The sequence below is a fragment of the Hirundo rustica genome, chromosome 4 (assembly GCF_015227805.2).
Source record: "Hirundo rustica isolate bHirRus1 chromosome 4, bHirRus1.pri.v3, whole genome shotgun sequence".
Lineage (NCBI taxonomy): Eukaryota > Metazoa > Chordata > Aves > Passeriformes > Hirundinidae > Hirundo > Hirundo rustica.
Window position 1 is genome coordinate 59,198,902 of NC_053453.1, and position 15,976 is coordinate 59,214,877.

The 15,976-nt window shown below is 41.6% G+C and overlaps 1 protein-coding gene across 10 annotated transcripts in view; it reads right to left on the reverse strand.

The window, feature by feature from the left end:
- The window catches only part of DENND5B (DENN domain containing 5B), a 105,662-nt gene that overhangs the window by 47,514 nt on the left and 42,172 nt on the right, over positions 1 to 15,976 (reverse strand). For 5 of the 10 annotated variants that reach the window (XM_040061248.1, XM_040061242.1, XM_040061244.1 and 2 more), the window contains exons 2-4: positions 15,067 to 15,132; positions 10,939 to 11,048; positions 4,885 to 5,551 (exon numbers count right to left, since the gene is read on the reverse strand). In XM_040061248.1, coding sequence (XP_039917182.1) covers positions 4,885 to 5,551; positions 10,939 to 11,048; positions 15,067 to 15,132 — 843 coding nt within the window. Of the gene's footprint in view, positions 1 to 4,884; positions 5,552 to 10,938; positions 11,049 to 12,722; positions 12,766 to 13,209; positions 13,230 to 15,066; positions 15,133 to 15,976 lie in introns of those variants that run through there. The other 5 variants (XM_040061249.2, XM_040061246.2, XM_040061241.2 and 2 more) reach the window with 3 other exon arrangements.

Here is a 15,976-nt window from a genome sequence, read left to right on the forward strand (position 1 = left end):
CATCTTGGAAAAAAATGAGCTCCAAGGAAGAAAAAACAGTGGAGGCACTGTGGTGTGTGTGCAGTGTCGATAGCAGTGGCCCTACCTCCCTTTACAGCTCACTGTGAACACAAACAGGAGTGGGGTTGTGGCACAGACCTGAACCAGCTCCTTCTCCTTTTTTCCAGATGCTTTAAAACCTTCACTTTTCAGGTCATGCTGATTTTGACTAACGAAATGGAGTCACTTCTAATTAAAAAACAATTTTGTCATTTCACCTAACTTAATAAGGAAGGCTGTATGTCATTCTCTGATTTTTCTGCCCAGTTACTTGTCTTTTTTTCCAGGGAAACACGAACTACAGCCTCCGAGTGCGGTTCTACTGAGGCCCTAAACACAGGTCTCTTCCACAGCATGCACAGATTTTGTCCCCATATAATTTGTTCTCTTCATTAACTTCCCACTGATTTGGATGAATATAAGCGTGGAGGGCAGCTACTTAAATAATGACTAGAAGAGCAAAGGTTTTCTATGAAACTATTTGGTGTAAAAATGCTTTAAAAGGCAAACACATTATGCATGTATTAGTTTTAAAAAATCTACCCCAAAACAGACTTCATAAGAAAGATCTCTCAGACAACAAGGCTTTCTAGGCAATGACTTTATATATGCATAGTCATTTGTATTGTAATTTCTAAGATCAAAACAAAAATAATGCAAAGAATATTTCAATCTTGGAGGAGCAATTACTCAAGCCCTTGGAAAAACAACTTGGAAAATGCTCAAAATTATAATGAGTAGAAACAGCCTAAGCTCTAAGAAGTTTATCTCTGTCTCATCCACACATTCCCTCTCATGCTTAAATCCCTTGAAAGGCAGACACAAAAAATGGATTGCTGAGGTTTCCAGAGAGCTCACAGTTTAATTCATCTCTCTCCAGCAGGAATCTCACACCAGTGGTGTTTTGTTACTTATCCCTTGGAAACTGCAGCAGCTACTGAAGAGTGGACGTGAACAAGACCACGCATCTGCACAGTTGCATGGGAGAGCTGTGCTGTGAATGAAGGGCACTTACAAGAGCACTGCAAAGATTGCACCCTGAAGAATGGCAGGGAAAACATATTTAATCCCTCCCCTTGGTTTTCAAAGCCCAAATGTTGAAAACTTGCCCCTATTAAATCTTAAAAACACTCTCTATACGCAGAAGGATGTAACCTGAAGCAGCAGGAATTAATGTACAGTGAAAGTGATTTCAGGTACAGGTTTCTATACACTTTTGCAGTCCAAAGTTGGCACTTCCCACCTGCAGTGGTTGTCATTAACTGCCTGGAAGTCCACACAGTCTCCAGGAACGGTAAGAGCTGATCTTTTCAGTCTTGCCACTGAGGTGCAAGCACAGGTCTCTGTCAGCTACCCAGCTATGCAGTCTAAAACATACAGGAACAAAGCAGCTTAAAAAATGAGCTCAGTCATTCTTCACTTCTTCAGCCCTCTGCTTGACCCACCACAGCTGTAAAGCGAAGTTACAATCCTTTACAATCCCTGCATTTTCCCAAGGGGTGGGGTACCAGTCACCCCTAAGACACCATCAACAGTGCAGCTGGGTACCCAAAGGTGACTGTAGCAGCCGTGGTACAAACAGCCACTCATTGGCCCTGTCCCCAAGGCAGAGCTGTGCCAGACACTCTGCTATCATGCTGGGAACACATGCAGGACAAGCTGGGTAAAGTCACCTAACACCCTCACCTCTTCATTGACTTAGATGCCTTTGTCCAGGCTCCTGGAAAAATTATGCCCAAGCCACAGGATTGAAAGTAAACTTCTTCATCCTCATCTCTCAGTTCCCTTGAGAAAAACCACTCCAGACAAGCCAGTACAGTCTGTGCAACCTTCCTGCCAGCCTTTCACTGCTGTTATTACCAGCTAGGCTCATTGTATGGTTTGGGTTGTGCAACAATTTATATTTTCAAGTCACTTTCCAAAAGACGCCTTTATTCTATCGAAGAAGAACTCATTTTTTGGCAAGCTTAAATGAAAAGCTTCCTTCCAACAGACCTAGGAGGCCCAGAAAGAAGTCATTGCATTTCCCATACATGTTAACAGCAGCTTTCACTTGAAAGAGTTTAGTGAACTGAAGCAGGTTTTGGTCCAGCTCTGATTTCTTGAGTACTACAGGATTGTATCAGTGAATTGTGATTTTGTGTAAATAATACTGTCTTGCTTGAAACTGCAACCAGAGCATATTCTTCTAATCTCTTGTTGAGTTTGGGAAGGTTGCACCAAGGCCAGGCCTCTGGAAACATAATCCAATGAGTCCACCCTCTTCAAAGCAGGAAGGCAAAGAAGGGCAAACTTGCAAATTCTCTCTCCCATTTGTGATTTTGGAACAAGAGATATGTCAGCCAAAGCCTTTTCATCTTTAGCTTTGAAAGAACTTGGGAATTAAAAGAGTGTTTCTCCCTGATGGATCTCAAAGCTGAAGAGAACAGATCTCAGTACCTTCTAGGCTGGTTATATCTGAAATTGGAAAATAGCTGCTGTTTTCTTTTTCAGGAATTGCAAGAACTGACATTTAAATAAAAGAAGCCTCAGTGCACAATTAGCTAAGCACTCAGCTATCAGGGAATGCCAAAATTGAGGCTTTGCACTTGCCCTCCACTCTACATTCCTCACCTCTGGGAACCAGCATTACACTGCTATTTACATAATCACAGAACTTCCATAATACAGCTATATACTTTCCCCCATGCACCATCAAATTGTGTCTATATTAGAGAGGCAAGTAGAAGTCATGTCAAGGACTAGATTCACAAATAGAAGAGGGGAAGAAAAAAATCTGAAATTTGAAGGGTGGAAAGGACTACTCACTATTCACTTTTCTTTAAAAAACAAACAAACAAACAACAAAAAACCAAAATAACAACAAAAAACCCAACACAATCAAACCAAACAAACTCTTAAATTATAACCAGTAATTGGAAGAACACCATTTATCCAACTTCTGCTGGACATGAAGGCTGAGTCAAAAGGACTTAGTAGATACTTTGAATCTGTCCCAATGACTATAATAAAAGTAACGCGTATCCAGGTTGCTCTCCACACGCACAAAATATTACTAAAATGTAACCTGACAAGCACATTTTTCCTAATGCTACTATCTTTCAGCAAGAAAGAAAAGAGAAAAAGAAAAATCTCAGTCCTCAGTAAGTCCATAAGCAGGGACCAGGGAGGGACTGACGAGCAGGGATGGGAGAGAGGCATTTCAGTGGTGCTGCTGTTTAACAGCAAACCCCAGTGCAAAAAGGCAAAGGCAGCATGATTCCAGCCGAGGAAGAAAGGGGATAAGTGCTCACACACACACAGAAGCAGGAGGGAGGGGAAAAGGAGCCTAATCAAAACTAACAGCAGGATTTCTGCTCACACTTCAAACTGAGAGAAGATAAAACCTTTCATTTTCAGTTCTTGAAAGCAAACCCCCGGAGCCCATGTGAAGAGCAGCTCTGCAAAGAACTATCAATCCTTTGAATTCAGTCATTTGCAGAAGAACTACCCTTTTTCCACCTCCATGAACATTCCTCCCCATTCTCAGTCATTCAGTTATTAGCGTTATGATTACACACTTGCTGACCTTTACTTTTATATGACAAACCCAAGCGATCCCTTCTGGAGCCTGAAGGTTCGTTATCCATACGTATTTTAGATGATTTCCCATCCTCTCTCCCTGCTCCATTTCAAGCTGTCTGCTGCTCAAACCACTTCTCTTGAAAAGCCTAGGTATTCAGCATCCTTTCCTCTTTTCACTACAAGGCATGTGTACTTCCTGGCTCCAGGTTTCACATTCCCTCTGATGAAACCCCTACTCCCTATCCCTCAAAATTTTTCCCTGATGCGCATTTTCCTAATTTAGCGTCAGAATCACAGGTGCCATTTGGGAAACCAAATTACATGGACAGACTTCCAGTGAGACTTAGAGGAACACCCAAAAGGTCTGAACATCCCCTTGAAAATCAGCAGGCAAACTTGAACTTTACATGTTGGGCATCCAAATACCATGAGGGCCAGACTCACAGGAACCAATATCCTAGAGGAAACAGTAACAGGGGTGTAAAATCCCAAAGCATGCCCAGTACCAAGTCAGGATTCCCAAAACCTGCAGCAGAGTGTTGCACTATTACAGAAAGATACAACCGTAAGAGAAAAGGTTTTCAAAACCAGATTTTTCCAAAGCTTGCAGGCACACTTAAACATGGAACACGGACAGGCTCTGTGCAAGTTGGCATGTTTGCCAATGTTTGGCCAACTGCAACCTTAGTGTCTCAAAAAGAAGTACCAGCATCCTCGTCAGCAACATTCCCAAACACCTCAAGCAGGACTAAAGAGGAATGACCTGTAGCTCCATACAGTGTCAACCCATCATTAAATCTTCAGTGTCCAAGTGCTAAAACACTCTCAGTATTTCAACAAGAACATACCCATCATATGAGAGACAGGAAATTACACCAGACTTCGATATGCTGCTGAAATTTGAAAAACAAAGGAGTAGCAAGAGTGTCTTCTGCAAGATGTATTACTTTCTGCTGGTATTTTTGAAGAAGATAGGATTAATTTCATGCTGTCTTGCATGATCAAGGGCAGTGTGAGGATAATAATCAAATGTATTCTATTGCTAGCTGCCACAAGTGATAAATACAATGCATAATTAAACAAGCAGCACCTACACTGCCTGGAGGAAACAATTATTTATTGCTTTCATTAGGACACACCAATTTCTCTCGTTTTTTTCAATGCATTCTCACACTTCAAAAAATCAACCCTAGGTCTGTATAACGGGAAATTCTATGAGCCCCTGTGGCTGCAGTGCCCAGGAACTGCCCTCTGGAAACAGACGGCTGGATGAGCGCCCACCTTGCGAGTACAGAAGGATTTGCATCTCCAGAAGAACACAGGTGAAGACCTGGACCAGGTTCTCCAGGCCCAGCAGCTCGAAGACCTCCCTCAGAGGGTAGTCAGAGAGCGGCAGCTCGTTGGGCCCAGGCCTCTGGCAAATGATGGGCTCGTAAACCCCGTAAAACTTGAGCGACCTCCCCGGGGGCGGCAGGGGCACCTCGTAGAGGATGTTGTGGATGTAGCTCTCCAGGGGCAGAGGTGGTGGCTGCTGGGAGGTCACCGCCTTGTAGAGCTGGATCAGGAACTTCTTGCAGGCTTGCATGAAGGGCAGAGGGGTGATGAGGCATATGCACTTGGAGACATAGAGCGTGTCCCGGCCGATGTCGTAGGAGTTGTAGCGCTGGAGCTTGGCGAGGGACGTGGCGTCGCCCTCGTCGATGCTGCTGGCCAGGGAGTCCATGCTGCAGGAGGAGGAGGCGCAGACGCTGCTGTACTGCTCCGCGTTGTGCATCTGGTACAGCGTCTGCATGGCGGTGCAGATCTGCTTGCTGGTGACCTCCTCGTAGAAGGTGAGCACAAAGCCGTACGTGCGGGAGCCGTCCTCCCTGGTGATGATGAACGAGTGCAGCTGCGGGTCTCTGTTATCCGCCTGCGTCCTGAAAGACAGCCCCTTGGGCATACACAGCTAAGAAAGGGGAAAAGAAACAGACACGGTTACCTAAGACACAATTTTGGTTTTGCTGCACAGGTACATTCTTTTTTATCTGCTGCATCGCAACAAACCATTTACCTTTAGACATAAAACATATCCAAGAACAAACAGCCTAAAACTGATGATACTTAAGAGGGAGACATGAATGAAGAAAGGAAAGCACCCTCCAAAATAATCCATCTATTAAGTCATTACAGCTCATTTTCATTACTTGCTGGAACTGTTTTCACTATTAAACAGTCTTTGTGTCATTTACTCACGCATCATATAAAAACATCCAGTTTTGCTCTCATTCGCATATATCATGCCCACAGTACTCTAAAGTCAGAGAGCCAAGGAAGCATCTCATACCACTGAATTTAAATTACATAGACTTTTTGGAATTCTTTGATCTTCCCTAATCTTCTGGGGGTAAAAAAACCAACAAACAAACCAAACCCCAACTGACTGGCAGCTATTACATTTACTTTCTTCTCTAAGTGCTACCAAATAGCTTAGACTGGGAAAAAGGAGGGGCAGGGATGGAAACATCCAAAATCTATGAAAGCCTCATTTTTTAATTACCACTCAGCAAAATCCCTTGCAGTGATTCTAGTACACTGGGTGTTTCCCTGAAGCATGGTCCTAGTGATAAATCAAGGCATTTTTCCAGACATTCTTTGAGAATGCTATCAACCATCTAATACAAAATAACAAACAACCAGCAAAACTTGTTTGAATTGCACATCAGCAGGAAACTCCTTGTGTTCTAGCTAAATAAGCATGTTTATAAATGAAGGACTGTAGCTTTATTTGTACCATCTGAAGAAAATAAAGGGAAGAGAAAGAGAACCTTCAAAACATTCCTTTTCAAAAAAGGCAACAGGAGAAGCCAACCTTACCACGGTATGTGAACCTAGGCACAACTGAGTGCGTCTCTTAATGTCTCACCTTGACCAGGAGTAAATTCCTCTGATGCTGGAGGAGATCAGGAGAAACAATTATTTATTTTCAGGCACATCCTACCCTGAACTTCAGCAGTGCACCTTGCAGAGACCATTCAACAGCCTGGTAGAGCTGGGAATTAGGCAAGTGATCCAGACTCCCCAACAGGCTATCAGGCCCCTAAATTAGCTAGGACAGCTCTAATATATTGCTCAAAAAGGTTTTGTGTAGAGAAATAAGTAGCCTGGAGTTGGCAGAAGAATTTAATTCAATTGATGGGCTTTGCTGACACAAATCATGAAATTGCAGCTTGAACTATTTCTGAAGAGCAGCCACATTTTTATTCAAGAGCTTTATAGTTTTTATCGAGGCATTAACAGCAGTGCCATGGTTAAGGCTTCTCCAATAAAGTAGTAGTAAAAAATCCCTGTTTCACACTTTATTTAATTTTATTCTCCACTATAAATATATCTCTTCACCTCATTTTTTGGCAGGCTTGCTTAATAAAAATTTATTTCTAGAATGTGGGCTTCCAGTGGTGGCTATAAGCCTTATCAAAGCCAACCAGGCTGAAATCAGAGGCTTAAATCACAATGCTATCAGAGATTAAATTTTCTTCACTTTACAGAAAAATACCTGGACAAGCAAATGAGATATAGTAATACAATCAGACCCAGATAGGCATCAGGGAAATTCAGATCAGCTGAGACACTTTCAGAAGGCTGTTTAAATACATTTCCTCCAAGCCTTAATTATTATTCCCTGTCCTTTATATACTGGGTAAACACACACAAAGGGATGCCCATCTATTAAGTTTCAGCCACAACCTGACACATGCAGAATATTGACCTTTTAAAACACTGGCTGCAAACTCTGGCCCAGAGACTCTGCTGTTGTCAGACCTATAAGTGGACACAGGAAAAAGCAGAGGGAAAAAAAAAGAAGATGGGAAGAACTGAAGCAGGAGGAATGACCAGGAGTCACTTAAGAAGCCAAGATCAAAAGGAAGAGCCTGTAATCATTTTGCAGCAATACAGAAAGCTTTGAATTTGCGGTTAATGCAGAAAACTTTCATCTTAGGGCCTCGGTCATCAATCACTTCCCATCTCATCTGTGTCACACATGACACAGGGGAGTGTTGGAGAGCAGCTTGGGATGTGCTAAAGGGGGTGAAATTTTAGCCTGCTGGTGTGAATCTGGCTCACTAATGCTGAGAACGCAGTCAGTCACCTGCATTGCATCTTTGTACTAACACTGAAAACTATCCAAGATTACTGATCAAAGGCCAGGATTTTGGTTTCCTGAGCACTTTGCTGTTTATATTTAAAGGTATCCATCAGGAGAAAACCATGGAATTACAGTATATTTGCAATATTACAGTATATTTGCAATAAGGTTCATAACCAAGCTGCACCAGGATAGCTAAAAAGGTTTCAACTAATCCATAACCCGTCTCTGGAAGTCCTGAGTAGGAGATATCCTTCCCCCAAGCACAGAGGCAGGACACACGCACACCGTAATCCCTCCCTCTCCCAGCCATCATCATTTGCAGGTATTTCTGAACCAAAGGTCCCCTTCTGGACCACCTCTTCTCCACTAGAGCCTTCATTTCACTTTTTAAGCTTCTACATACTTCTCATGTTCACAACATGCCGTGGCAGCAAGCTCCGTACCCAAATTGCACTGTGGGTGAGGGGGTGGAGAGAAAGATGCTTTTGTTTGTGTTAAAGCCTGCTTCTTCGAATTCCACCAGGGAACCTTTAATTCTTTTATTTCAGTACATGAGACATTAAACAGATAATGCTTCCTTGGGCTTCAGAAACACAGGCAAAGATTTATATTCCTTGATGAATCAGTGGGCTAAAATAGGAAACTCATATTCTAAAAATTTCTGTATCTCTCTACTGAGAACTTTAGTTTGGTACAACACTTACTTGCAGAATGGCCACAGAAGATAGTATGTGAGGTTAAGCAGGGATAATGACAAAAAGCAGTGGGGAGGAAATACAATTCCCTATTAAAGAGAACTCTGTACTTTGACACACGCTTTGAAACAGAGAGAAAACATGACTCTTTGGCAGCTTGATTGCTTGGGACTTCAGAGGGCTATTTTTAAAGCGACAGGATGGTTCCAGAAGGCAACTGAAATTCCTTAGGCATCCAGCAAAGCCAGAGTTCTCGCAAGTTAACCTTCAAGGATTTATGCATTTTCTTTGAGGAAAATTGCTTCTGGAAGCTCACATAAAGCAAACACATAGGCAGAACTAATGCAGCAAGGCAAGATCAGAAAGGCCAATAATTGCCTCAAGGGATTCTGTGGAGGTGGATATTACTTCAAGTGATGTTTCAGATCAAAACAATAAAGAAGTTTTCCAAAAGATAATTTAAAAGATCATTAAATACTGCTGCTGTTAGTAGATGCCCTTTTTTTCTTCTACAAGACACATTGCAAATGAAAGATGTGTTCAGTGCAGCTCAATTCAATTATTTTAATAGGTCTCCTGCTGGTTTTAGCATTCCATTTTTGTCCGATACTGTGATCACACTTCATGAATGTTAGACATTCTCCACTGTAACATGAGAGACAAATAACACAGCAATTCCAGCTGCTTTATTCCTGCTGCACACTCCTCATCACTTCACACTGGAACAACCCCAATGCAAAGGCAGAACTAAAAGGCATAAATAGCCTTGGCAGTTGAGCTATTACCACTCAACTGCTGACGAAGCATTGCTCTGAGTCCTTTGTGCCTTCTGTATAAGCAAAGTGACGTGGAGACCAGCCCAAATACCACCCCAACCCCAGCAGTGCACATTTGGAAGCTGAAGACAGAAATCCCCAGCTGTCAGCGGGTAGAAGGAGAGACTGGGTTCATCTCTGCTTTTCTACACAAGTGCAGAGCCATAGTATCAGCTCTCTGTGTCACTGCTACTCCCAGCTCCTGTGCTTTTGTGTTAAATATTTGGCAGAATGCTAAAAATAAAATTCGCTGGAAATTGAGATGAACTCCAGATTTCTACATCTTCGTGACTGCAGGGAAGTTCCAAATGCATTTCTGCATTTGCAAAAGCCAACTTGATGTGGGTTTTATGTATTCCCCATCTCTCTATCTGCTAGCTGAGTGTGGGAATACACAAGACAGAGAGTGAGGCAGACTTAATTAGCATGGCTGGTTTGATAACTAAGATGCCATGGCAGGAACAAACACAGCCTTGAAGATTACAGGAGATGGGATTAAACTTGCTTACGGGAAGAGAGAAGATTTGACCAACATTCTGCAAACTTAACATGTTGTAAATGTATGAGTTATATGTATGATCTGTTAACCTAATTATTGTAGTGAAAAATTATTAACCTCCCTAAAATGGTACATAAGCTTTTGGGGAACCTGAGTAAAATTGAATTCTGATCACCGAATCAGTTTTCCCATCTCTCCATCAATCACCAATAGGTGAGGGCCAGGAGATTCTCCTGACTTCCCGTGCACCATACAGTGAGGTCAGTTCTGGTTTGAAGCAGGTAGTGTGCTGTTCTGCCCTCTTCAAATGCAAAACTCAATTAACTGAGGAGAGGGGAAAAGGCCTCCCTAATTTTCCAATATTGAGTGAAACCCCATACAGGTTTTTGAAAACAGCTAGAAGTGGTAATATTGTTCAATGTTACTGTTGCAACAATTGGTTAATTTAAAATTAAGAAACATAAGGCATTTTCTGTACAGGAAGCTAAAATACCAGTAATCTGTTGTCTTTGAGAGGTCAGGTTCTTAACAAGTGCTTTGGTGATTTTGGAATCATCCTTTAATTACCAGCTCTTCAGAAAAATTCCCAGTGGATCAGTCTTCCAGCTGTCACTGCCCTCACTCCGGTGGGAAACTGTTTTCACCTCCCTTCCCATGGCACTCAGCCCCACAGATGCTGACACCAAATGTAACTGAGCAGAAAGAGATGTACAGGAGATGTAGTGGTGCAGAGGTGCCATTAAAAGTGATGACCCAGCAAAAGCTGTAGTTTAGATAAGTTCCAGCTTCTGTGTAAAGATTCCTCTTTCCCTCGTCTGCAGAATCAAGGTGTTTTGTACTCAAAAACCTTCACATGGATACTAGTATCTTAAAAATTCCTTGCTTTGCCTCCTTCCTACCTGTGCATAGGCATCCTAGGTGCCCACACCCCTCCTCACCCAGTCCCTGGGCTGGTGCTTAGACTTGCTCCATCACGCAGCACACTTAGAACCAACGAGGGAAACGCAGCACTTTACTTTTGTTGTGCCTGAAAGCATCCTGTGTTTTCACAACACCTCTTCCTCTACAGTCCCAGCAGAGGCACCACGACCACAAGATCACAAGAACATCACAAGGGCTGGCAGTAAAAACCCAGGAACCGCTCGAGAGCCGGCGCTGTCACGTAACAATCTAAGAAGTGAGTTTTTCTCTACCTACCATGTTGACAGCATCCTGGTCAAAGGGGTTCCACTCGATGTTCTGAGGATAATGGGCCAAAACTTTGGACTTGAAGGTTCTTCTTAGAGGACTCTGGTCAAAATTCTCTCCTGCAACAAATGACAAAACAATGACTTGAAACAGCAGTGAGGCTTCAGAGAGAGCTGGCTTGGATTTTGTCTTTTGTTTTTTGTGAAATCTGATAGACATTGTGACTCTCAACAGAGGTACTACTTTTAAAAGAGAAACAGAAAAGATTCCCATTCAGTCCTCCTTTCCAAATATTATTGCAGTTGCAACACAGCTGCCAGTTTAGTATTTACAGAATGGAAATATATTGTCAAGAGAAAAGTCACTGCTGAAGTTTTACAGAAAAAGACCTTGCAGTTTTACAGAAAAAGACCTTGCAATCAACTGGATTCTTGGCCTTCCCCTATAGCTTGAGTATCTAGAGATTACTTTATTTAGTCTCTGAAAGAGCACTTTCCCTCAAGTTTGTCAGAAGCTGTCTTTAAGGTCAATAAAAAATATGAGCACCTCTTGGCTATTATAAATTATTAAAGGATTCATTATAGATGATCTTTCTTATATTACAAATCCTGTGTGAAAATGAAACATTTATTTTTTCTACATCAAATTTCAAGGACAGACTTTTTCCACACAAAGAATCCAGCAAGTGCAAAGAGGAAGACTGAAATTAGACTTCAAGCAGCAATGCATCCAGTTATCAGCATACAAATACTGTATTTCACAGTGATATTGCTAATGGAGTTCCCCCGCACTGGATTGTCTACAGCATGCAAAACCATAATCAAAAGAAGGAGTCCTTAAAATTAATTAAATGACCATCTATTGCACTATCACACTAAACCAGTCCTTCCAACGGCACTCACATGCAAGTGCATTCTGAGAAGGGGTACAAATTTTTTTCCTTCCCAAGTAATCTCTATGATTTTAAAGGTATTGTTATTTTTATACAATACTTATTTTGTACACAGGATTTAGACACAGTGCAGCATCATCGTGGTGGAAGCACCCTCAGAAGTGTTCAAAAAACATGTGGCTGTAGCATTTGGGGATATGTTGTAATAGTAAAAAGGCAGTGCCAGGTTTAATGGTTGGATTATCAAATCTATGAAGATCCTCCTCATGCTCAGTTATAAGCTCAGACAAGTACACCAAAACCAGACACCGTTTCTCTATTTCAGAACATGGCAGTGGAATAACCTCTTATTTTGATCCAAAAGTTCTTTGCAGGGCCATTAAAGATACAGTATCATCCACCAATTCCCAAAATTTCACAAAATAAAGATCCCACCAAGCAAATCCAGCAAATTTTTTTTCTCCAGGTATGTACTTAGACATACTCAGCAACATTTTTAGCTCTTAGACTCAAACAGCAATTAACATGCATCAAACAAATATGCATGAGGTGATTTCCCAATTAGATCTTCAATCATTCTCACATCTGACAGAGTTTACCTTACAACTGTGACTTGGCAGAAAGGCAGGTATTTGATACAAAATTTATCTGGCTGCTTCTGCTAAAAGTTAGAAGAGGCTATCTGGATGACTTCATTAAGTTCTCCACTGCTAACAGTGACTGCTGAAGTTTAAAGTTCTTTAAAAGTTTCCTTTCTCATGACCAAAAAAAAAAAAAAAAAAAAAAAAATAAGCTTTGCTTTAAGAAATCCAGCTGCCCCAAACCAGCAGTTACAATGTCCCTGTAGGCTGACAACATGGATTCATTTTATCCAGGAAAGTAAATGGCACAAACAACTTACCTTTGTAGAGTCTCTGCAGTGCTTGCATTTTACCACTCCAGTGGTATAAGAAAAATATAAACTTAAGGTGAAACACACATAGAGGAAATACAATTCTCTCAATCAGTGATCACGAGGGAAAAGAGAAGAGCCAAGACACCACACTGGAGTAAATCAACCTGTCATTAGCTTGAAAGGACACGACATTGCACCCTCCATACAAAGCTGCCTCACAGGAAGGCGAGCTGAGCAAACTTTTAGAGGAGATACATAAATTAGGAAAAACACAGTACAAGGATGTGACAGGAGCAGCCTGTGTGTGAGGGTGAAATGTCACCATTTGCCCAAACTAGCAGGAGTTACTAGCAGGACCCCAACTCTCACCAAAAACAGATGAGAGGCATGGACCATGAAACGCAGCTCCACACTGACAAGCAGCTGGAAGAGAACCACAGGGAGCAGAATCTTCTTGGCAAACATGAGGGAAGGGATCTGGACTGAAGGGTACCTGATGCTATCAGCTCTCAGCCTTGGTAGTTCTGAACTGCTGAGTCACATGTGGCAGAGAGAATTTACTTAGCTGTTATTCCAGGTGAACCGTGAATTTTCATTAAACCTCCCACGTGCTTTTAAGTGCTTCTTTGCTAACTTTCCAAACAGGATTAGCAAGGCACATTTAAAGTGAACCAAGTATTAAATGCAAATTGAATCCATTTGCTAAAATACTAATGACCAGATAACAATACTATGGGTATGGGGACAGGAACATTGTATTTAATCTGTGCTGCCCATGCAAACAGCACAACTTAGAGAGACAGCTGCCTCTCAGAGGCAAATTGAAAAATTTGGTTTGAACTGAATCCTTTTGCTTTCAGGATATTTAAAAAAAAATTCAAGTACTTTTAAAAATTGCATAAAACGTGTCAGATTCAGTTTCCATTTCTTTTGGCTACTACATCCTGTTAATGGTACTCTTAAACAATTTGTGCCCTCCTTGTGCCCTGGCTTTTAAAGGGACATTTCGTTTCAAATTAAAAACAAATGGTGAAACGATCAATGCTAGATCAAGAAAAAACTGTGCTAATTTCATTTCAAAACAAAAGGATTGCTCAAAATTAGAAAACAAGCCTGATCTGTGTTTTGGATGAAGGATACAATTCCTAGGGAAGTGCAGCTACGGTCATGATGACTTTCCTAAGAGTGATCCTACATAAAAATGTAGTGACCTTCAGGTTTAAACAGATCTGTTTCAATTAATTGTCACAGTGACAGAGGCATACAAAGCCTTGCACCAAATAGGCAGAGGCATCTTCCACCCACACCCTCTGGTCCAGGGAATGCAAGCTATCTGTCACTCCTTCCAAGCTCTGGAACGTAGACAGGAATGCTTGTGACTACGGGAACAAAAATATCTTTTATTCCTTTAGAGGAACGTTCTGGGAGCACAGCTATGCACAGTGCTCGTGGTGACCACCTCTGTGATAGCTACCTCTAATTAAAAGTGCTCAGCACACCCAGCTATGTCCTCTCCGTGCAGACGGAATTTTGTTAAGCTTATTAAATGACAGGATGACCCTGCACGAGAAGCAAATAATACACAATGTGTGAGTGAGAAAACAATGTGGGCACGGGAACAACAGTGCTTGGCTGGGGAGCAAAGAAGCTGTTAATTGTCAGGCTCAGGGACTGGTTACTTTAAGCAGTGCAGAAACTGCTCTGCTGCTTTTCTTCCATGCCCCCCCAGGATGCCAAGGTGGCTGGCAGTGGGAGGCTGATGGATCATATTTAAGCAGGAAACCATAGGGGGATGTGTACCCTATCAATACATCTAAATTATTTGGAATTTTCTGGGGGGTATGTGTCAATGTGAACCTCAACAGTATTGCTATTTAAATCTAGATTGCAAAGTAAGCTTCCTTGAGGTGCCAGTAAACTTTGTGTCTCTGTAGCAGAAATTAGTGGAGCTGAACCTTCCAGTCCCCTCTGTTCACAAACCCACATAACTAAGCCTTGTCAGATTTCCAGATAAGTATCCCCCAAAATGGCCTCATGCAAGATATTGCTCTTGCATGAGACTTCATTGCAAGACACTAACCACAGAGATCTAGCACGGTCTCTTCTCCACCAATATATTGACATCACTAGTGGGGTTTTGCTGGAGAAACATAGCTGCCAAGAGAGCTTCAAGAAACAGAACAAAATTTTCCAAATATTGATTTAAATTAGGTAAAAGAATGAAAAAGTCCAGGAGTTTTGGTTTTGATTTTGAGTTGTGATTTTTAATTTGATTCAAGAGGATTTAGAAGACTGAAAATAAAGAAATAGAGAGGTCCTGATCATTGTTTTATCCTTAACCCCTCTTTACCTGAGGTTTTGTCTGCAGTGTCTGAGCTCTTGCCATGGAGATCTGCTTGTAGATATTGGTACAAGACTACACAACATAACAAACAGGAATAAAAAAAAAAGCAAGTATGAATGCTTGATGAAAAGATACACAGTGTACTGGGGAAGGGAAAAAATATGAAGCAGACTTTAAATATTCCCCCTCGCAATGTCTCTTCCCCCCACAACTGGCAAAGGGTAAATCCACAGGATAAATAAAACCTTCCAGGACTGGATTACTATAGAGGTGTTGAATGCAATGACAGACATGGTAGAAATACTTGTCAAAATTAGCAACAAGATTAAATTCTCAGTACTTCAAACAACATGCTGCTTTACAGCTTCCCTCTTATGAAAGACATCTTTGTTCACATATTGAGCCCTTCCAGAGCCTGAGAAACCCTGGAAAAAAAACACCTCAGTGCTTCAGCTAGTGTTGAACTAAACTCAAGAAGCTTTATTTAGTATAATACTGTTAGCTATGCTGTTACTCCTTCAATTCTGTACTGCACGCCATTGGGAGGACCTACCAAAGTTACCTAATAGCTTTATTCATCATTTCTGTCTCATAACTGGGTGTTTTTAGACTAAAATTTGAATAAATAAGCTATGTTTAGAACTTGGATGAACAATTTTAATGTCTTCCAGCAACAGCTACCACTTCTACAGGAAGAGCTTCCTGCTAGCACGTCTAACTGAGGCTTCTTCCAAGTGGTTTGCTCATCTCCTGCAGACAAACAAAAGTGTTTCCACAGATGCCTTGGCATTTCTTTGTCAAAAAAAAGCCGTATTCACACATTACACAAAGGCATTACACAATCCTCCTCAAGTTAAATCTCTTTTTCTAGAGCTGGCACCTATGTTAAAGCTGTGACACCAGTGACCTCTCTCTC